The 23,675-nt window shown below is 33.4% G+C and overlaps 1 protein-coding gene and 1 long non-coding RNA gene across 4 annotated transcripts; one reads left to right on the top strand and one right to left on the bottom strand.

The window, feature by feature from the left end:
• Window positions 1-8,050: 8,050 nt before the first annotated feature.
• Window positions 8,051-9,065, top strand: LOC147390640 (germin-like protein subfamily 1 member 14). The gene is made up of 2 exons (XM_086459997.1): window positions 8,051-8,194; window positions 8,308-9,065. Exons 1-2 carry the CDS (start codon window positions 8,074-8,076, stop codon window positions 8,862-8,864), a joined length of 678 nt encoding a protein of 225 aa, XP_086316123.1. The 5' UTR covers window positions 8,051-8,073; the 3' UTR covers window positions 8,865-9,065.
• Window positions 9,066-15,700: 6,635 nt separating this feature from the next.
• LOC147390641 (uncharacterized) lies at window positions 15,701-20,579 on the bottom strand. 3 transcript variants are annotated; one of them, XR_015183089.1, is made up of 6 exons: window positions 19,968-20,579; window positions 19,818-19,885; window positions 19,562-19,717; window positions 16,842-16,901; window positions 16,548-16,666; window positions 15,701-16,307 (listed from the first exon to the last, which is right to left on the bottom strand). It is a non-coding gene; the product is annotated as an uncharacterized LOC147390641 (long non-coding RNA). The 3 variants fall into 3 exon arrangements; XR_015183087.1 differs by having other exon boundaries at window positions 16,548-16,901; XR_015183088.1 differs by having other exon boundaries at window positions 16,548-16,945.
• Window positions 20,580-23,675: the final 3,096 nt, after the last annotated feature.

A 23,675-nucleotide genomic window follows, 5' to 3' on the forward strand; every position in this document is an offset into this window, starting at 1 on the left:
GATCGAAGTGCTGATAAATTCAGGGATCTACGATCACTTTAACCCTTCTAATTAAAAAAATTACCCTTTATAGTTATAAAACTACCCCTGCTTCCATATTGCAACTTAACATATTAATCTGATATTTGCCAAGCATGCAGGCCTTGTCCCACAATTAGATCACCTATATAGTTTTAACTAACGGGTCAGGATTAGGTGCCTCGTAAAGAATGACTCATGGAAAAAACACATGATCCCAACCTTTTTAATACAAAATTAAACATTTGAGATTTTTCCTTAAGATATATATCAACGTACGAGATATGTGCTATGGAGATATGTATAGAACTTGATCGGTTGATTTTGTATTTTCACTGTCGGGATCATGCATTTGCTTACCCGTGGGTCATTCTTCATCAGTCAATGGATCCTGATCCTTAACTAATACATGGAACTTTTGATTGGATGGATCCTAAAAATGTGTATATTAATAGAATGGTCAAAGGGAGAATCACTCAACAACTGGGGACATGTAAAATACTTTGTTTCTTCTGTCCTTTTTCTTTTAATAAAATATTTTTTTTTATCGATTTGTTGGGGCTGAAATCAAGAGCCTTCTGAATATTAGAGCACGAGGATACACCTTCCTTTGAAAAAATTAGCAAATCATCTACAAATAATAAATGAGAGATAATTGGGCAATCATTAGTGATAGGTACCTATACAAGTCCCAATTACACTTGTTCCTCCAATAAACAAGAAAAAGGTTCCATAGCTATTGTGAATAAATAAGGTGAAATAGGATCACCCTGTGTCAACTCACAAAAACTATGAAAGAATTCACACAGTGAACCATTAAGGATTAAAGAGAACTTTGGGGGTAGAGATACACTCAAAAATCCATGAAATCCAAGTCTCGTTAAATCCTAATTTCTTAAGAATTGCAACATCGAACCCGATCATAAGCTTTCCTTCCATCAAATTTAGCATAAAAAGACCTTTGCCCCAAGCTTAATTAGAATTTTCTGACTAATTCGTGAGCAAGTATAATATCATTAGGAATCCTTTGGCATTTAGTAAAGGCTAATTGATTCTTACTTAAAATAGAATCCAAACACCCTGCCAATCTATTAGCGATAATTTTAGTAATCACTTTGTACAAAAAATTACAAAGTGATATTGGCTTCACCTTATCAATAGAAGATGTACCATCTTCTTTAGGAATAAGCATTAAAAAGGTGGAATTTACCTCTCAAAGAAGCTTTGACTTTCTAAAAGAAATCTGAACTGCTTTGATCACATCATTGCCCTCTATATTCCAAAAGGAAATATAAAAGTTTGCTAGAAAACCATCCAGACCCAATCCTTTATTTCTTTGGGGTCTAGATATAACATCTTTGATCTCCTCCAACATCACCTCAACAGTTAGTTAGGCATTTCATTATTCCTTATAGACAATCATTTTCTAAACGGGATTACAAGACATGCATCATTTGATTCTAGAGTAAAAATATTACGGAAAATTGAACCCTCAAATTCACATTTTCTTCTCTATCAGTCGTAAAAGAGTCATCATCCTTTTTCATAGACCGGATAGAATTATGTGATATTCTTGACAGAATTGAAGCATGGAAAGTTTTTGAATTTGAATCCCCTTCTTTTAACTATTGTATTCGAGATTTCTATAACACAATCTTCTCTTCATTTTGAATCTCCTCGTGAAGCCTCTTAATATCTACTCTCTCCTTCTCTATAAAGATGTGATTAAAATAGTTTACAAAAAATGGACTGTCCACAATTATTCAACTTGTAAACATGGGTTAGAAGTTTTGGAATGGGCTGATTTTTGGTGAGGATGATCTCCTCACCGTAGAGATCATTCTCACCAAAAATCAGCCCGAGTAGATCATCCTCACCAAAAATCAGCCCATTCCAAAACTTCTAAGTCATGTTTTGCCAAAAAGTTTGCCATTGAACGCTATCCAATATACATAAATATTTGTATAGTAATTATATATATATATAGGGTCCCGTTCAGCAACAAACATTTTGACAAACATTTTTCAAAACATGGGTTAGAGGTTTTGGAATTGGCTGATTTTTGATGAGCATGATCTCTATGGTGACGAGATCATCCTCATCAAAAATCAGCCAATTCCAAAACCTCTAGCCCTAGTTTACAAGTTGAAAAATCGTGAACCGTCCATTTTTTGTAAACCATTTTTTATGGGGTTAGAAGTTTTGGAATGGGCTGATTTTTGGTGATGATGATCTCCTCACCATAGAGATCATCCTCAACAAAAATCAGCCCCTTCCAAAACCTCTAACCCATGTTTTGAAAAATGTTTTGCCAAAATGTTTGTCAAAATGTTTGTTGCTTAACATTTCCCATATATATATATATATATAGGGTCCCGTTCAGCAACAAACATTTTGGCAAAACATATTTCAAAACATGAGTTAGAGGTTTTGGAATGGGCTGATTTTCGGTGAGGAGATCATCCTCACCAAAAATCAGCCCATTCCAAAACTTCTAACCCTAGTTTACAAGTTGAAAAATCGTGGACCGTCCATTTTTTGTAAATCATTTTTGATGGGGTTAGAAGTTTTGGAATGGGCCAATGTTTTGAAAAATGTTTGTTGCTAAACATTTCCCATATATATATAATTACTATAAAAATATTTGTATATTAGTATAGGCATCGAGTTTGGGTTGAGTTGAGTTGTTTGATCCCTCAACCCGAATTGAAGTCAGGTTGAGATATTCTAACCCAAACTCAACTCATTTTCTACATAACTCAGCCATCAATGGGATTGAGTTCGGGTGTTTTGCTTTCCATGGCTTCTACTATCTATGTCAGAGAAATTTTTTGCATTAAAAAAAAAAATCACTTCCAAGACTACCAAATTGGCAATCCCACACCACAGCCCTCAAGAGTTCATGGAATAAAACAAAAAATAATAAAAATAATAATAAAATAATATTTTTTTAACCTCGATGGCTATAGAACCAAATTTTTACGTTAAAAGGTGCCCTTTTTTTTTTTTTTAAGTTGATAGATTTTTTTTCTCAACATTCTTGTGGCATTGTATCATGTTTTTGGATGTCAGAAGGTGAACTCAACAATCCTTAGTAAGAGTTGAAATCCTACTAAGTCTGTAAGGTTAGCCTTAGTCTCTACTTTTGTAATCAAATAAAAAAAAATAACACAGTAACCTGTTTAGCTTTCAAAATTTTCTCAAAAATTAGTATTTTTTAATAATTAATTAAAAATTAACTCCTTTTTTCTGGCAATTCTCACTCCAAAACCTCAAAATCAAACACAAGCACTGATGCTACAAGCTTAAAATTTCACAAAGCAAAGAAGGTTTAGGCTACCCATTAATTAAATTCTTTAACAAATGAATCTCATCTGATAACATCTAACAGAACAAAGCATGCTACAATGCCAATAATCCAATCTCATTATTTATGGAAACAACACCCATTACCACAAAAAATATTGAATTCACCATGGAATTTGGATTACAAAAATGATAAAAAAAAATAATAATAATAAAATTTAAAAAAAATAAAAAAAATAAAAAAATAAAAAGAGACTACCTAGTACTTTAATTTGTTCAAGAATCAAACCCATTGAACATATTTCTCCAATTCTTCATGAAAAAAATGTGGGATATGATCTTAAATTTTCACACTTAACAATTGACTCAGTCAACCGAAATCTTAATGAGTTTAAATCACGCACCTTCAATGAAGTTCGAAATAAGATCAACAAAAATAAAATCCAGCAATGAGTTTGTGGTGCTCTACCCTTATACATCTGTGTGATCAATCAATGGGATTCAAACAATACACACACGAAAGGGGGATGGCCTCCATCTCCATTTAAAGAGTTCTCTCCAATTTACCCCATTATTAAAGTGGAGAGTGCTCCATTACAAACCACAAGTTTTATTCGATTGCAAATATTTTTTGATTGCTAAAGAAAATTACCAATCATGATACCTAATGCCTTAGCCACTAATTCAATCCCATTAGTTAGAATACAAGTTTTTTTAAATACTATCCGTAGTGTGATTTATTACAACAACAACAACAAAAAACATCAAATTTCACAGATTTCTCAAACTTTACAAAAAAAAAAACACTAAAATCAAAGAACACCCACTACTTCAATATGTTAAAATATCATGAAACAATATAAGATTCTTAGAGTAATTTTGTAAAACAAAGAGAACCCATTACTTCAATTGAATCCAAATGTGCTTCAGAAAAACCAAGAACCTCTAACCTTAGAGCAAATTCCCATTGATTACTTCTTATCGAACTGTCCAAAGCTTCTAAAACCGCTTTCAACCAAAGTTGAGTGTATTTCATGGAAATTTATCAAATTGTTTGTACGTATATGATTACACAAGGAAAACGATCAATGGTTTTGTGCCCTTGCCACATAAGCCGGGAACGGACCGAGTGAAAAATTTTGAGTCAGAAAAACATTAGCATTTAGTATTTGGTTTGGATTATTAGTTTTAGGGGTGTCAATGGATGGGTCCCAAGTACGTCTAGTTTCAAAATGAATGGAACCAGAACCGTCAAAAATCACGGGTACCCGGGGATTCCAGTTCTGAAGAATCAAATGAAAAAAAGTATCTCAAATCATTATATATCTTTTTTTTCCTTTAAAAAAAGTAACATGTTATCAACAAAATTATTAACTTAATTATAATTTGTTATTCTAAAAATACAAATTAACGACTTTGTTCAAAAATAAAATTTATCTTAGTTAAAATAATAAATTATAGAAGAAAACTTATTTAAGCTCCAATCATGAATTTATATGAAAAATCGAAGAATTTTATATAACAACCATTTCTTTTGAAATAAAACAAATACCTTAAATTATCTATGGTATGAAAAGAAATGAAAAAACAAACCGGTTCCGGGTACATGGGTACCCATTGGATAGAACCTAAAGGTTCTGGTTCTTATTGGTTCGGTTTCATTTTAAACCCAGCACTAATCGATTCCAATAAAAGGGAACTGAAACTAGGGTTTTCAGTTTTCGATTTCAATTAACGTGGTACTCATTGGCACCCCAATTAGTTTGTTGGTGCCTTTTAAAACTCTTGGGAGCTGATTCAAAATTTATCCAAATTGACTTGACTCCTTTGAATTTAGAGGCAGCAGGAAACACAAACTCGTTAAATCTGATGCGGTTGATGTGGCATGTGAACATAACCACAAATCTTTTTCTTCAGGATGCACAAGGAAAAGATTTGTGGTTTTGTGCACATGCCATGTCAACCACATCAATTCTATCAATTGTACGAGTAGGACCCACGACTAGTCCTTGGACAAGACCATGGTCTATGGACTAGGCAAAGCCCAGATATGGGCCCGGTCCGCTGTCTACAGGGATACCAAGGTATAAAAAAAATGGTAGCCTTTGACAGATACTGAGCTAGACCATCTAATGAACAGTTGAGATTGGATGATATTCCTAGGCATTCTTGAAATTTATACTTATGAATCCTACACTAATCACTTGGAAACATCCCTTTTTCCTCCCATCTCAACCTTATATTTGATGATAATTAAAGATTCTTTGAGATTACAAAAATCCTTTAAAATATGCTAATGGAAGAATTTTTTTTTTAAGTCAACAGTGATAAAGATCATGTTGTAGATCAGATTTAAAAAATAAAAATTGAAATAAAAAATAAAAAATAAAAAATAAAAAAATTTTGAGTCTAATCATATGATTTGAAAATGAACGGTCCCAGAACTTCAATTTTTTTTTCTTGGTGATTTGGTGCTACTTCAACCGTCAAAATCCACTACATGCAATAAAAAGGTGAGATTAGCTCACAAGGATCACTAATTATAACGTAAGAGTATTTTTGTCTAAAGGGGACATAGACATGTATGGGCATATAGTAACAAAATTTCTGTGAAAAAAATCACAAAACACCACTAAAAACTAAAAAGGGCATCCATATAATAAAAAAATCAGCAATTAATAGATTGGCAGGGGAAAATTTTCGATTGTATATAAAAATTGGTAATTTTTTTAATAAATTAATGATTTCTTTAAGATCATCAAACTGGTCGAATAATTGTAGGATTCAATGTTTGGTTGGAAGGGATAATCTTTATCTTTATACATTTTAGGTCTAAAATACATTAAAGATTTTCCTTTATCATCTAATCCTAGTATTTTGAAAATAACTAATTAATGAATTTTTTTTTTTTTTTTTTTGGATTGGTAAGCCTAGTTTTAATTAGCTCAGTAACTTCGTGTTTCTAGTATCATCACCCAAAGACTTTACCAACTAATCAATGGATTGATTCACAAGAAGCTTATTTCGCACACACATCTGGATATTAGTACTATTTTCACCATATTCATTCATATCATCTTAACGAAGGAGTCGATGTGCATCCTAGCTATGTAAATACCATTTAAATAATTTGTTGTATGTTGCCTACGTAGTAGGTACAATATGAGGTTTTATCTTTTTTAGATTTTCCCATTAACCATGGATTTCAATGATAACTGATAGATGGTTATTTAGCCACATGATTTTATAGTAAGTTGCACTACTATCAAGCAATGGCAACAAACCTAGAATAATTACTTGAAGAAACAAACTCTAAACCTTGTCACTAGTTGAGGATCACATGATGAACCAGGCGGAAGGTTGCGTGTTCGGGTGAGTAATGTGCTAGTATTTGATGGTGGATATAGTAAAAAATTAAAAATAATTTCTTTCGATTTTATCGATTCTAAACGAGAAACCGTGCCATTAACAATGACATTGCAAATTCTTACACACACACAAAAATAAATAAATAAACAAGATCAATAAGGATATTTTAGTAAAATTTGTTAATCTCCCATTTAAGATCAAAGATCAACATATTCAAATGCTTATAACATGTTGAAGAGCCATTTAATATGACCATCACCCCACCTTTTTTTTTCTTCTTATAAGTATCTGGTAAAATTGAACAATAGGCATCTTTGAAAATTTAAAGCCCTTTTTTTCCTCTATTGATTCCTAATGACATCATCCAATTTGTTTCTTATTTTATAGAAAAAAGTTGAGGTATAAATAGATTTGTTGAGTTATTAGGCTCTCAATTTAGCATATTTTTTTTCCATGTTATTATATTTTTCATTTTATAAAATTATTTCATCATCTCCTTCCCCTCCCCCCTTTTGTTTAGTATGTTTGGAAGAGTCATGTGCTTAAATTCGTGATTGATATTAAAGGTAGTTAAGAGGAGACGTGATGAATTATATATTTAAGTTAAGCACTCACATTGAGTATAACATCTCCGATGGTGGATTTGCCATGACAACAAAATTAAAAATTTAATCACAGGCATAGAAGATCTTGACGGTTATGTCAAAAGTTTCATCTAGGACCTAATAATAGAGAGTGATTTCTTTTATTTGGATGTTTGTTTTTATTCTAGGCTAGTTTTCCTCCATTATCATTCTTCACTACTATATGATATTTAAAAGAAAATCTGTCGGGGGCCAAGGCACATCTAATCTACAGGTAGTCAGCTCCTACGTAGGGTGCAGAAGATAACATTATAACACAGTATTAAAAAAGCATATTTTTGAAATAATTCTACATGTAGTTCAGCCCCCCCTGTCCTTAAGTAGAGCCGCCCCAAGATAACACATTATTGAAGCACATATTTGAAAAATATTTGTTGGGGCCACGGCCCCCCCTTCCTTGTCTACACTTAGTTCCACCGCTACCATCTCGACTGACCCTGGGTGGCTGAAGTTTTCTTGACGAGTCGTGCTAGAGTGACCTCAAGATTGTACCTCATATCTCACTTCCCCATCAAGAAAGTGAGATATCAGGTACAATCTCAAGGTCACTTCAAGATTATTCTTGACAGCCACCTCTCTTGACACCCTTTGCAAGTTGGCGCTACACGTCAAGGAAGTTCAGGAGAAATTGTCATCCAACCTCTCTCTTGACACCCTCTATACATACATATATATGTAACATGCGTATCACCTCTCAGAGCATTACAAGAGAATTAGTGAGTAAAGTAAAGTAGGCATGAACATGGCGTCTCTTGTTTTTCTGATTTTCTCTGCTTGTGTTTGTAGCTTTGTCTTTGTTCATGCCACCGATCCCGACCCACTTCAAGACTTCTGTGTTGCTGATTTGCAGAACCCTGGTATTTAAATTCTTTTCTTACAACAAAGTTTTAAAATGATATAAATTGACGTTAAGGCCTTTATATTTTTTTTGTTCTAGTATCTAAATTTATTTCTACCTCTATTGGTTCAGTATTTGTGAACGGTTTCGTGTGCAAAGACCCAAGGCAAGTAAAATCAACCGACTTCGTCTACAGGGGGCTCCGCCAACCCGGAAACACTAACAACTCAGTCTCGGGTCTCGTCACAACTGCATTTGTGGACGAGTTCCCAGGCATCAACACGCAGGGAATTTCCATTGTCCGGATCGACATTGCACCTGGTGGGCAAAACCGGCCCCACCATCACCCTCGGGCCAGTGAGATCCTTGTCGTGATCAAAGGCAAGCTCCTCGTTGGATTCATCACCACTAACCCAAACAACATTCTATACAGTACAACCCTCGAGGAGGGTGACGTGTTCGTATTCCCACGTGGACTTTTACATTTTCAACAAAATGTCGGTAAGGGACCAGCCCTTGCCTTCGCTGCCTTAAATAGCCAGAAACCAGGTGTGCTCACCGAAGCCAATGCAATCTTCGGTGCAAACCCATCAGTGCCTGCTTACATTCTGGCTAGAGCTTTCAAGCTAGCAGAGGAGGTAGTTGATGAACTACAAGCTGAATTCTTGGCCCTGGGGGGCAACCCTTGATGCTGTTGTTACCACTGCTAGTAGTACTATACTACCGCATTTGTTAGTTGTTTTGAGACTGTGAAGAACCCTTAATGTTATTGTTATTTTGTTACTACTACTACCACCATCTTTCTGTTTTCAAATGGTGAAGAACTTGTTTTCTATTGTAACTGTGGATGTCGCTAGGGACGATCTTTCATAAATATTAAAATAAACATGGTTGGTTCAGTATTCTCTCTCTCTTTTAGTACATATGGTATTTCATATTGCAACTCAACATATTAATCTGATATTGCCAAGCATGCAAGCCTTGTCCCACAAATTCATGAAGTCCATACATAAATCTTGCCCAAAATTAGATCACCTGTACAGTTTTAACTAACGGGTCAGGATTAGGTGACTCATAAAGAATGACTCGTGGAAAAAACACATGATCCCAACCTTTAAAATACAAAATCAAATTATTGAGATAAGTATCAGCGTACGAGATATGTGTTATGGAGATAGCATGTAAAATAAGGGGGAAATTGAAGTTTAAGAGGAAAATTGCAATTTTTCAGTATTTGACAAGTCAAAAACTCTAAATTTTGAGCTGAAAACGGACTTGGCAACACCTCGATTTTTCTTAATTAACAGTAAATTATTTTCTTATCCACCCCCTCCCCCTTTGGAAAATGATTTTCTAGAACATAGAAAATCAAATAAAACCAATATTTGGTTTATGAATAAATTTAAACAAAATCAAAAAGCACACAAAAAAATGAAATCAAACAAAATCATAATTTTATTTATAAAATAAATATTTAAATTGTTAAAAATTAATTATTTTTATCAAAAAAATTTAAAATTATCTAAATCATTCCGTTTTTTGTAAATTTATGATTGAATTATTAATTTTATATTATATCAATCTTTGTTTTATAAATAAGTTTGAAGTGTTGCTATTGGCACCCCAAATGTTATTTGATTACACCCAAAACATGAAAAATCGGACTCAAACTAGAATCTTAGATCCGAAACAATTTTGAATTAGATTCGAACCGATCCCAATCCGAACCGAAAAAAAATCTGATCCAAACATTCTTAATTTCTTAGAAATACATATAGATAAAAGGTTTTGGGCTTTTTGGTTTCCCTCTATATTTGTAGTTGAAAAATAGATTTTTTTTTTAAATTTTATATCATTTTATATTTTTTTAATCCTCTACCTTCTTAAAAAGAAAAAGGCCTAAAATAATTTTTATTTTTATTTTTATCCATATTAACGGTATTAAAATATAAAAATAAAATAAAATAATTTTTTTTATAAAAGTTGGCGACTTTGTTAGGTAGCCTTCACCACATTTGGAATTATCTCTCTGTTTTCAAAAGTCACCCTGTTTTTCATATAGCTCAAATACTTCTTTGGCTTGGTTGGGCTTGGACATTGTGCTGTTTTATTCGGGCCTGATCCAATCATTAGTAGGTTCAGGCTTGAGTTTGGATTTTGTCATTACGACTAGGGCTGTCAATGGATAGCTATCTAATCAGATAGTGTTATATCCAAATTCAAATCCGAAAAAAAATAATACTATCCGAATTTGAATTCGAATCTGAGCGGATATCCCTAATAAACATTCGAATTCAAATCCGAAAAATATATCGGATATTCGATAATATCCAATCCGATAAAAAATCCTACAAATCGTACAATCGAAGTTCGCATAGTCGAAACCCATAGATTTCCTCTGATTGGTTCGGATCGGAGAGAGAGAGAGAGAGAGAAAATATGTACCTGGATGCTCGCCAGTCGGAGAAGACGTATCGGATCCCACATATTTCCTCCAAAAAATCACTCCGACTGGTTCAAACTTCGAACAGAGAGAGAGAATGTGTACCTGACGCTCGCCGATCGGAGAAGACGGTGATTACGAAATTCAATCGAAACCCACTGTCAACTGATTCTTCACGTTTTAACCATTAAAGTGGTTGAGAGAAGATAAAATTTAAAAAATAAAATTTTGTTTTATAACACGAATACACAGGAACATATATATACATATATAAAAGTTTTATTGTAAAACATAAATACATAATACATATATTATATTGGAGCGAATATTATCGAATTGGATATCGCAATATCCAAATTCATATCCGAAATTCATTCGAATTTTAAAATGACATCCGAATCCGATATCCTAAAATTTCGGATAATATCCGATTTTTCAAATTCGAATTCGAATTTCGGCTATCCATTGACACCCCTAATTACGACTCAACCTAGTGACTGCGATACAAATGCGAAGTGATTGGATGGGGCTTCATGTTTAGACCTTCTAATCCATCATTGAGAAACTATTTAGACAAACCATACTTCAAAGCCCACATTAACGATATCCAATTGTCCACAAGCCACAATAATATGATTAATAAAAATGTTAAACAAATATATATATATATATATATATATAATTACTATAAAAATATTGTATATTAGTATTGGCATCGGATTTGGGTTGAGTTGAGTTGTTTGATCTCTCAACCCGAATTAAGGTCGGGTTGAGATATTCTAACCCAGGCTCAACCCATTTTTTACATAAGTCAGCCCAGCCTCACCCATCAATCAGGTTGAGTTCGGGTGTTTTGCTTTCCACAGCTTCTACTACCTATGTCAGAGAAGTTTTTTTGCATTAAAAAAAAAAAAAAAAAACACTTCCCATACTACCGAATTGGCTATCCCACATCACCGCCCTCTAGATTTCATGGAATAACTCAAACAAAAATAATAATAAAATAATATTTTTTAACCTTGATACAAGGTTTTGAAAATGAATGGCAAGGGAACTTCCAAAATTTTAACGTTAAAAGATGTTTTTTTTTTTTTTTTTTAAAGTTGATAGATTTTATTTTGTCTAGATTCCTGTGGCATTGTATCATGTTTTTGGATGTCACAAGGTGAACTCAACAACCCTTAGTAAGAGTGAAATCCTACTAAGTCTATAAGGTTAGCCTTACTCTTTATTGTAATCAAATAAAAAAGAGTAACACAGTGAGCTGTTTAGTTTTCAATAATTTCTCAAAAATTACTATTTTTTATTCATTAATTAAAAATTAACTCCTTTTTTCTGACAATTCTCACTCCAAAACCTCAAAATCAAACACAAGTACAGATGCTACAAGCTTAAAATTTCACAAAACAATTTAGGCTACCCATTAATTAATTTCTTTAACAAATGAATCTCATCTGATAACATCTACAACATCTAACAGAACAGAGCATAATACAAAAAATAACGAATTCACCGTAGATTAATCGGGAATTTAGATTACAAAAATGATAAAAATTAAAAATAAAAAAGAGACTACCCACTAGTTTACTTTGTTCAAGATCAAAGCTATTTAACATATTTCTCCAATTCTTCATAAATAAAAAAAATATGGGATATGATCTTAAACTTTCACACTTAACAATCGATTCAATCAACCAAAATTTTAATGAGTTTAAATCACATACCTTCAATGAAACTTGAAATAAGATTAATAAGAATAAAATCCAGCAATAAGCCTGTGGTGCTCTACCCTTATATCGCTGTGTGATCAATGAATGTGATTCAAAAAATACACACACGGCAGGGGACGGCCTCCATTACTTAATTGGAGAGTGCTCCATTACAAACCACAAGTTTTATTTGATTACTAAAGAATATTAGCAATCATGATCCCTAATACCTTAGTCACTAATTCAATCCCATTAGTTAGAATAAAAGTTTTTTAAATTGGACTACCAAAAAGATAAGTAATTTTGTAAAACAAAGAGAACCCATTACTTCGATTGAAACCAAATGTGCTTTAGAAAAACCAAGAACCACTAACCTTAGAGCAAATTCCCATTGATTACTTCTTATCGAATTGTCCAAAGCTTCTAAAACCGCTTTCTGCCGAAGCTGAGTGTATTTCATGGAAATTTATCAAATTGTTTCTACGTATATGATTACACAAGGAAAACGATCAATGGTTTTGTGTCCTTGCCACATAAGTCGAGAACGGACCGTGTGAAAATTTTTGAGTCAGAAAAACATTAGCGTTTAGTATTTGGTTTGGATTATTAGTTTTAAGGGTGTTAATGGGTCAATTCCAGGTCTAGTTTCAAAATAAATGGAACTGGAACCGCCAAAAATCACAAGTACCCGACGGTTTTGATTCTCAAGAATCAAATGAGAAAAAAAATATTTCAAATCATTATAAATCTTTTTTTCCTTTAAAAAAATTAATATATTATCAACAAAATTATTAACTTAATTATAATTTGTTATATTAAAGATACAAATTAATGATTTTTTTCAAAAATAAAATTTATCTTAGTTAAAATAATAAAATTTTAGAAGAGAACTCATTTTAAGCTATCGATAATTTATATGAAAAATCGAAGAATTTTATATCACACACATTTATTTTAAACAAATACCTTAAATCATCTATAGCATGAAAAGAAATGAAAAAATAAATCGGTTCCGGGTACTTGGATACCCATTGGATAGAACCTAAAGGTTCCGGTTCCTATTAGTTTAGTTTCATTTTAGACCCATCTCTAATCGGTTCCAATAAAAGAGAACTGGAACCAGGGTTTTCAATTCCGATTCAATTTCAATTACCTGGGTACCCATTGACAGCCCAATTAGTTTGTTGGTGCCTTTTAAAACTCTTGGGAGCTGGCTCAAAATTCATCCAAATTGACTTGACTCCTTGGAATTTATTTATTTTTGTTTTTTTTTGAAAGGTCAACAGGGTTAAGGCAGACCCAGACTCCTTGGAATTTAGAGGCAGCATGAAACATAAACTCGCTAAATCTGACACGGTTGATGTGGCATGTGGACATAACCACAAATCTTTTTCTTTGGGATGCACAAGGAAAAAAGATTCGTTGTTTTGGCATGGGTAGGACCTGAGACTAGTCCTTGGACAAGATCCTGGTCTATGGACTAAGCAAAGCCCAGATATGGGCCCGGTCCGCTGTCTAATGGGATACTAGGGTATTAAAAAAATATGGCAGCCTTTGACAGATCTTGAGCTAGACCATCTAATGAACAGTTGAGATTGGATGATATTCCTAGGGATTCTCGAAAGTTATACTTACGAATCCTATACTAATCACTTGGAAACATCTCTTTTTCCTCCCATCTCAACCTTATATTTGATGATAATTCAAGACCTTAAACATTCAAAAATCCTTTTAAATATGCTAATGGAAGAATTTTGGTTTTAAAAAAAAAAAAAAAAAAAAAACGTCAACAGTCATAAGGGCCATGTTTTAGATCAGATTTAAAAAAAAAAAAAAATTGAGTCTAATCATATGGTTTGAAAATGGACGGTCCAGGAACTTCAATTTTTTTTTTCTTGGTGATGTGGTGCTACTTCAACCGTCAAAATCCACTACACGCAGCTACAGGAACAAATTACTAAAGAATAATACAAGTGAAGTTCCTAAATTCTAAAAGTGCTTTGTCGGCTACTTTGTGTATATGAGTTTTCATCAAGTCATTGTAGGAAGGTTTTCTCAAGCAATAAAAAGTTGAGATTAGCTCACAAGGATCACTAATTATAACGTAAGAGTATTTTTGTCTAAAGAGGACATAGTAACAAAATTTCTGCGAGCAAATCACAGAACACCACTAAAAACTAAAATGGGCATCCATATAAAACAATCGGCAATTAATAGACTGATAAGAGGAAAATTGTCGATTACATATAAAAATTGGCAATTTGTGGAATAAATTAATGATTTCTTTAAGATCATCAATCCTCCCCTAGTCGAATAATTGTAGGATTCAAAGTTTGGTTGTAAGGGATAATCTTTATCTCTATACATTTTACATCTAAAATACATTAAAGATTTTCTTTTATATCCTAATCCTAGTATTTTGAAAATAACTAATTAATGAATTTTTTTTTAATTGATAAGCCTAGTTTTAATTAATTCAGTAACTAGGTGCTTCTAGTATCATCACCCAAAGGCTTTACTAACTAATTAATGGATTAATTCACAAGAAACTTATTTCGCATACACATGTGGATATTAGTACTACTTTCACCATATTCATTCATCTCATCTTAACGAAGGAGTCGATGTGCATCCTAGCTATGTAAATACCATTTAAATAATTTGTTGTTTGTTGCCTACATAGTAGGTACGATATGAGGTTTTATCTTTTTCTAGATTTTCCCATTAACCATGGATTTCAATGATAACTGATAGATGGTTATTTAGCCACATGATTTTATAGTAAGCTGCACAACTGTCAAGCAATTGCAAAGCTAAGTCCCCACGTAGATTGAGGATGAATATGTTGATTTATGGCATACAAATAGTTTTTATTATAAAGATTTCAACTAAATAATGAATTATGACTCCAAACGCATATTATTGCCATTAATTGAAACAATGGGAACCTGCTTTGTTATTATAATTTATTGTTATATATATATATATTAGGAGGGGGGGACAACCACCATGTGAAAAAAGCCCATATTTGACGGTCTTTGTCCGTCAAATTTCTCATAAGGAGGGGGGGGGGGGGGGACAACTACTATGTGAAAAAAGCCCATATTTGACGGTCTTTGTCCATCAAATTTCTCAAAATTTGACGGACCGACTCGTCAAATATGCCTGTCAAATATTTTCTTGTAGAATTTTTTTTTTTTTTAACGGCCCTTAACTGTCAAATTATTGAAGGATGAGCTTAAACAAAAAATTCTATAGTCTATGACCTTCAAATATGGAGGTTTAGCAAACAATAACATCATCTAATTCACCAATCACAACAATTGAAATAGTAATAAAAAAATCAAGAAAAAAAATCATAAAACAAAGACCATTCATAGAAATCAAATCTTGATCATCCAAGAAACTTAATTCACATTAAATCCAATTAGAAATCAAACACAAAACATATCATTGCAATACCAACTAATTCACAAACAACACTTCCATCTATTTTGGATAGCTTTGAGGACTCCTAGCAAGGTGGTGCAAAAGCTTGAGGTCCTTGCTAATTCAACTGGATATCCCACTCTAGAACGTACACACCTTGAACCAAGCTAACTGCAACGGATCGTCGGTGGTGTGCATTTTTCCTTCAACCGTCACGACATGGTCACTACACCATTTACCTGGAAAAGTGTTTTGATGGCTGCTGCTGGTTACTTGACGTTGGATTGGAAGATGTGATGTTTTCATTATTATCTTAAGGTGGGCCACCCCACTTTGGTTCTGCATCTGACGGTTCCACCACATGGACAAATCTGTCACTCATTATTATCTTTGTAAATCTCTTCGGTTCTACATCTTACGATGTTGTAATCAACTTATTTTTTAGCACTTCATTACATTGTGCAAATCCACTTACAGAACTTTTGCATGATTAGGCGATTGACAAAATGAATATTATTAACTGAGATTCAAAGTGTTGCTCCAGTATGGACCTGTATAGGTGAAAAAAAAATAAATAAAGCCAACAAAACTGCAATTTTAACATAATATAAAGCACACTTGGCAAAAAGTATTAATAAAGCATAGCATACAAACAGAAAAATGAAATGCCATGAAGGATAAAATAAAAATCCAGGTAATTTAAGGTTGGGGTCGAGCATGTCAAAGAATAAAATGAAAAATAACCATAGACTAGAAAATGTTAAACAATACTAGAAAGGAAGTAGAGTAACCTTATGTCCAACTTAGAATCCGCAGCCCCAAGCATACAAATGAACCGGCTAGAACAATGTTGCAAATCAAATATAGATGCTGCCCACCTCATAGCACAGAAGCGCACTTCACTTTGCTCCTTGAAATCATCAAGACGATGTGTACTCATTAAGGAGCTGGTAGTCTTCAACATAACCATATTAAATAGGGACAATTGTTCCAAAATTTCTTATTCCTAAATCACATAAATCAAGGGGGAAAAGTAACCAAAAAGAGAGAAATAACAGTATCACTAAATTGCAACAAGGTTTTACCACTTCAGAGTTGTTCAACAAGAGCATCTCTAGATCCTTTAAGATGGCCGTGGGAGCTCCCTAATATTAGATAAAAAGTGTTCAGGTACACTGACAGAAAATGACTACATAAAATATCAAGCAACAACAAAAGTCAATAGGATACCAAAAGAAACAAGATAATCATGGGCCTTGAAGCCGGCCCCAAAGCTTTGAGGTAAGGCTTCGACAATTATGACCAAGGGAACTTGAACCCTCTCTAGTGGAAATAGTTCAAGTACATTCAATATTGCAAACACCCAAGAATGAAGAATGTAAAAGATGACACATAGGAAAATGGTTCAAATGTTATAAAATGCAACAAGTATCATATATTTAACTAGTTTGGATTGCCTGGGCTTGACCAAAATCTCATTCATAGTATATCCAATCAGGCATGACCCGGATCGGACCTAGCCCTCAAGGCAACAAACTCAGGCCTACAGACAATTTCATAGCATAACTCAGGCCTACAAGTTAATCTGTATTTTTTATGCACATGTACTAAGTAGTAGGTTAGATACAAATTTGCACTCAATTCTCATTTTTACATGTTCATTGTAAACACCAAGATTTTTGTTTGTTCCTCTCAGTCTTCTTTGACACTATATCAGAACAATGAACTAAAGTAGTGTGCAACCACTATTAAATTACTAGAGCTATGCTTGATGATACCACACAAAACCAAAAATTCCAAGACTTACGCGACTATGAAGAAAGAGTTGAGATATCGATGATTTTTAGAGGAGCTAATATACCTTGTAGCAAGGGAATTGGTTGCTTCTTGAATGGTGAGATAAAGAAACAGATCCTCAAATTTCAAAGCATCAAAAAATAGAACAACCATGTCAATCTTATCTCTGACAAAGAGGAGAAGCATTACTTGGGTCAAAACATAGGTATTAAGATGATGGAGAAGCAGAATATACCCAAAAGAATACTTACAAAGTTGAGGCATTCGTTGTGCAAGCAATCCAATCACTTGGAAGGCGAAGATTTTGACATCCTTGGCAATAGCATCTGCATGGTTGTATTTACATAGATTCAGTTAGATAATTCTTTTCAATGCCCTTACGTAAAATAGATTGAAATCTTAGTAGTCAAAAAAGGTAAAAAATTCTAGAACTGTGGATAAAAATAAGAAATCAAATTTCTAAGTGAAGAAAGAAAATGAGTGAAAAGAACAGACAAATTGCATAAAACAATAAGGATCTGATATTGTATCTGAAGAACCATCAAGGGACTTCACAATTCCAGTGAGTACAAGAGGGCCCATTAGCTTCAGCTGATCCATGATTGTCTACATAGATAAGACAAATGACATGATTATTATGATTCTAGAAAAATAAGGAATACAAGATCATTCCATATATATATATATATATATATATATATATATATATATATATATGATCCATTTGCATATGAAGTATTTCAGTGCAAGCATATAAAGAAGGCAGTTGTTTCCCAAATGTGAATACATGAAGAAAACAATTACTTTCCTAACATTTTCTAGTGTAATACTAAACCACCAATACATATAATTGTGTAAGAATATATTATTTGTCCAAGTTAGCTAGATGTTAAGACAAACATTAATATAATAGTTATTTATTGGCTTCGAACAGTACGTCCATAGAAGCTGACAATGAAAAATGATAGGGAGTATGATAAATCAAAGATGTCATTGACTTTAAGTATAAAGAGCGGACAAGTGTTGCCGTGGCAGAAATATGGGGCTCTTAAGAAAGTTTTCATGTTTGGGACAAGAATTTAAAATTTTCTACACTAGAAACCTTTCTAAACCAAATGTATAAATTATAATATGTATGTTCCTCCCTACATGGCTACATCGTAGAATTGCTTGCATCAAAAGAATGGTAATCCAAGAGTACTAAAAATGATTTCATGCATTTAGTCTCCACCCCTTCGAAAGTACGCACATTCATCTCCTACCACAGACCCCAACAAATAGCAAAGGGAATAAGTTACCAAAGAATCCTCGACATTCCACTAAAGGGTGAATGATCCCACTCGACTAAAAGAGGGATAATCGAAGATGGAGTAAACCAAGACACATTAAACAAGGAAAGGAAGTGTGCCCAAACCTGAGAAGTGACCTTACAATGAATGAAGACATGATCTACCAATTCACCATCGACTCGACATAGACAACAATAATCAGTTAAGAAAATACCTTTACGCCTAAGGAGATCAATTATAGGGAGTTTGTTCAAAGCTGCCAACCATAAGAAGAAAGAACTTCGGATGGGGCCTTAGAAGACCATATGATGGAAGAAGGAAAACACACCTCAAGGTTACCTTCATGGGGCAAGTAGAGAGAGCTAACCGAGAAGCACCCATCTGAACTAGCTTTCTAGATAATTTCAATCAGCTTCATATTATTGAAGAAGAAGAAGTGTATGAAGAAGCTGACTTATGATAGGCAAATCATAGTGGTGGTTGTCATTTTTTATGGGTAAGCTGTACTTGAAGCCACTACTTAAAGCTGTTGTTGTTGTTAGTTTTTTTTTGTTTTAGCTTTATTTTATTAAGTATAATGAATTTGTTAAGAGTCTGTCTCTAGGAAAACAAGCAATACAACCTCTTAAGTTGTATTTAACTACAAAAGAAAAAATAACCACCCACCTTGCTTGAGGCAGAAAACTCACATTTAAAAGAGATTTACAAAGAAAACTCACATTTTATTTGATATGTAAGTGAAGAGTATGCCTCATGTGCCTTGCTTGAGGTGCAGCTCAGATGTGTGCCTCCCTCCACCTTGAAAAACATGCCCTGCCATACCTATACTAAGGCATTGCTGCTATGCCTAGCTTTGAGATGTGCATTCAAGTTTGCTGTCATAGACAGAAATTGGGCTTTCATGAGCCACCAAAATTTTTATGGGTTTGTTCAAAAGTTGTGCGAAAAGAGTGAGAAATTCGGAAAATGACCCACCTTACGAATATAATTGAGAATCCCTTGATCTCTAAGCTTGTTATTGTATTGATTGACAACATTAAAAACTGGTGACAACTTACAACATTAATTTAAAACTAGGCTTCTTCTAATGGGGAAACAAGGCAATAAATGGGAAAAAAAACTTACCATCCATGAACCATTCTCCATCAGAAGATATATAAGCTTCTGTTATAATAAGGTTTAGATCAGTAAGTATTTGTACAACTTCAAGAAGCATTCCATGCTTGTTTGTACTGTCCACCTTCATCACAAAGTAAATAAAAATATCAAACAAATCAGAAACAAAGGTTAACTGTCCAAGCCCATAAAAATGGAAAGAAAACAAGACTTACTCTTATAACTATAGCAGATAACTATCATGTTGTATCGGATTATGAATAATAGATAACTATACCAATGCAGAGGATTCTGCTAGAAGGATTTTAAGCTAAAGTAGTTCATGCACTCCATGAGCCAAAGGCCTAAACTCAACTTCTACATTAAATCTTGCAGCCAGTCTATTTTTCACTTCGCTATGTGATATGGTTCCCACCCACAAATGTACAATACCTTGAAGTGGGACACTTATATGACACTAATCCTGCCCAATTTGCAACAATATAAGCTTAAACTCACAAGCTACCATGATGAATGTACAACAGCCCCTTTCCTAAGGTGGACTTCAGGTACTGAGAATTTTATATGCAACATCCAAATGTGTTGTAGTCGGAACATAATAAACTGACTTATCACACTGACTGCATATGCAATTTATGGTTGAGTCAGGGAGAGGTAGATAAGGTGACTAACAAGTCTCTGATATTTGTCTTCATCAATGAGGTGTTGACCATTGGCTCCACCAAAAGTATCATAGGGTCTGATCCCATCATATTTATCTCTTGGAGAAGGATGAGAATAAATTTCACTAGGAAATAAAAATATCATTAGCAGACCTAGCAACTTCAACCCCAAAAAAGTAGCTCAGCTAACCAAGACCCATAATTTCAAATTCCTTTGCCAATTGACCTTCAAGTTTCTTATCTCAACTTGTTTGGTCCTAGTTACTACAATGCCGTCGACATAAACAATAACTGTAATTTTATTGTTGCAGTGGTGCTTGATGAAACGAGTGTGGTCAATCTAACTCTGTTTGTAGCCATTATTCACCATAGTATAGTGAAATCTCTCAAACCATGGTCTAAGAGATTGTTTTAAGTCATACAATGTCTTCTTCAATTTGCATACTTCTCATACAGTAAAAGAGCACTTGAAACCAAGAAGAGGAAGCAAATACACTTCTCCCAATTCACCATGCCAAAAAAGGCATTCTTCACATCAGGGAAGACGTGTTGCCTTTATTCTCCACTCACACATATTTATTTCATACATCTTAGAAAATACAAAGGAAGAGAGACTTGTTGTAAAGGGCCATTAGACAAATATTAATTACCCAAAATAACCCTTACAAGAACTTTCCTATACCTACGTGTAACAAAACATTGTTGATCTTCATTTCCACATTTCATATGGCTGTTTATTTATTTCCTATAGTTTCAATAAACATTTTATCGCTATTTCAATCATCCACAACATTTTCGTGAAAGTATATTTCCACAACAATTGAAAATTTTCCATTTCATGTATGAGCAAGATAAATACTAGAATCTAAATTTACTACATTTCAATGAAACCCTCCACCTAGTTCTTAATTTTGAATGGACTCAAGATCCTCTCATTCGATATGTCTAATAAACAACTTTATGAAAGTAGATTAAATTCCCATAACTTTTTGATCTCTTACCGAACCAACACAAACCTTACGATTCCATTAGGCACATTTTCTAACTGGACATCCCATATCTTCTTTAGCCCTATATGTAATGAGCCAAGTAATTCTAGGAACAAATGCAGTTTTGACATTAATTTAATGGTTGTATTCTTCTAGAAACCATACAAATATGATTAAAAATATACATGCAAATTCTGGTCCTCTAGAGTTTGAGGCTGTAATTCAGTATGAGAAACTAATGGTCTAAAATTGATGTAACAAATAACGAAAATAGCAGTGTGTTAATATGATAGCAGACTTCACTAAGGTATCAGGGCCTCTGACTTAATGGAGGATTTAACTGCCAGATGTGGGCCTTGTTTATAAACCAAAACAATATAAACATTAAGTAAAAAAAAAAATATATATATATATATATATATATATATATAGATAGATAGATAAAACGCAACAGAAGCTTCTATTACAGTAAATAGAAGCTTTAAAAATAGAGAATTAAATGGACAAAATTGATCAATAATCCAATACTTCTATTGATCCAAAATCAAACAGCAAAGCAGATATCTTGGTGTTGTGTAAATAATTATACAACAAAATGAACTTTTTGGTAAGTAGAGCTGTAGACCAACAAGGCACACATTGTCCTAAGGAAGATTAAGTAAAAAAACAAATCAAAATGGTTCAAAAAAAGTCGGATCTAGTCATTACATACAAAATCATCAACGATAAAACAAATTCTATAAGAAAAAAATTCAAATCTGATCTGTAGAATGAAGTTAATCTAATTTTTAATAGATAGAAGTTGAAGATAATCTCAGTTGGCATTGTAATAGTTAACCGTAACGAACAATTGAAATTAGGGAATTATATACAAACAGTTGGCTTTTTCATGATGCCTCACTTAACATGAAATGTTGGATCATTCATATGCTGACCAGTATTTTTTCATTCCAAAAAATAAAGACTTGTTCAATAAATCAAGAAAAAGACAACAAAGCTTTACATACCACACTACCATCTTTTGTTGGGTAATCATGATTGTGTATACATTCAGCTCAGGCAATCTACCAACAACTACTTCTTGGATGTAAGGTACGAGATTATTTGGAATGCCCTTGGGATCCTCACCTAGTTTACCACTCTCATGGGCTCCAACAGGATTGAAATACCTTAGTAATACAATTCTCCAATCCTACTCGGCCTTTTGAATATCCCAAGAAATTTCTTCAAGAAAAAGCTAATAAGCCAAGGAAAAGAACGGAGGTAAGGTAGGATTAGAAACTATACCCATTTAGAATAATAGAGATGCATAGTCCAAGGAGCTGATCAATACCTATATGCTTACTATCCGTAAATGGAAATTTAATAACTAGGCCTACTAATCCACAAACAAATATAGAAGTAATCCAAGAAAGTCTACTTATTTAGAGTAGAAACATCCAATAAATCCATACAGAAGCTAAGTTTACATAATTGGATTTCTTCCTATGAATGGAATTGATTTGTAAAATTCAAGAAAACATGTCCCAACCATGTAAATTGAGAATCAACAACCTCACCACCTCACTACATCCATAAGAATTCAAAAACAATAATAATAAAAAAAAAAAAGATCAAATCGAAGAACTTGTGGGGCCTTTTAGATCCTTCAACTAGTTTAATAGATCTAGCTTCAACTTAACTCTAAGATCGAAGAACTTGTAGAATCAGAAACCTTAGATCTTATCTTCAACAACCTGAACAACATTATGGATCCACCAACCTGAGAAATTTCGAGAGTGACTTCGATGCTTAGGTTAATGGCTTCTACTTCACTCTATCATTTTAAATGTTTATAGATCAAGATCACTTCGAGACGGAAAGAGATATTGAGCGATCAAATAAAGAGCGAGAGATCAGATCGAGAGAGATAGAGAACGAGAGATCAGATCGAGGAAGCTAGAGACAGAGAGATCGAGAAGAAGAGAGACAGAGAGATCGAATTAGAGGGAGAGCGTCTCACAATCGAGAGAGAGAGAGAGAGAGAGAGAGGTGAAAAATGCGAACTTTGTGTTTATAAGAGTTAA

Source organism: Akebia trifoliata, chromosome 11 (genome assembly GCF_017979445.1).
Source record: "Akebia trifoliata isolate Shusen 1 chromosome 11, ASM1797944v1, whole genome shotgun sequence".
Classification (NCBI taxonomy): Eukaryota; Viridiplantae; Streptophyta; class Magnoliopsida; order Ranunculales; family Lardizabalaceae; genus Akebia; species Akebia trifoliata.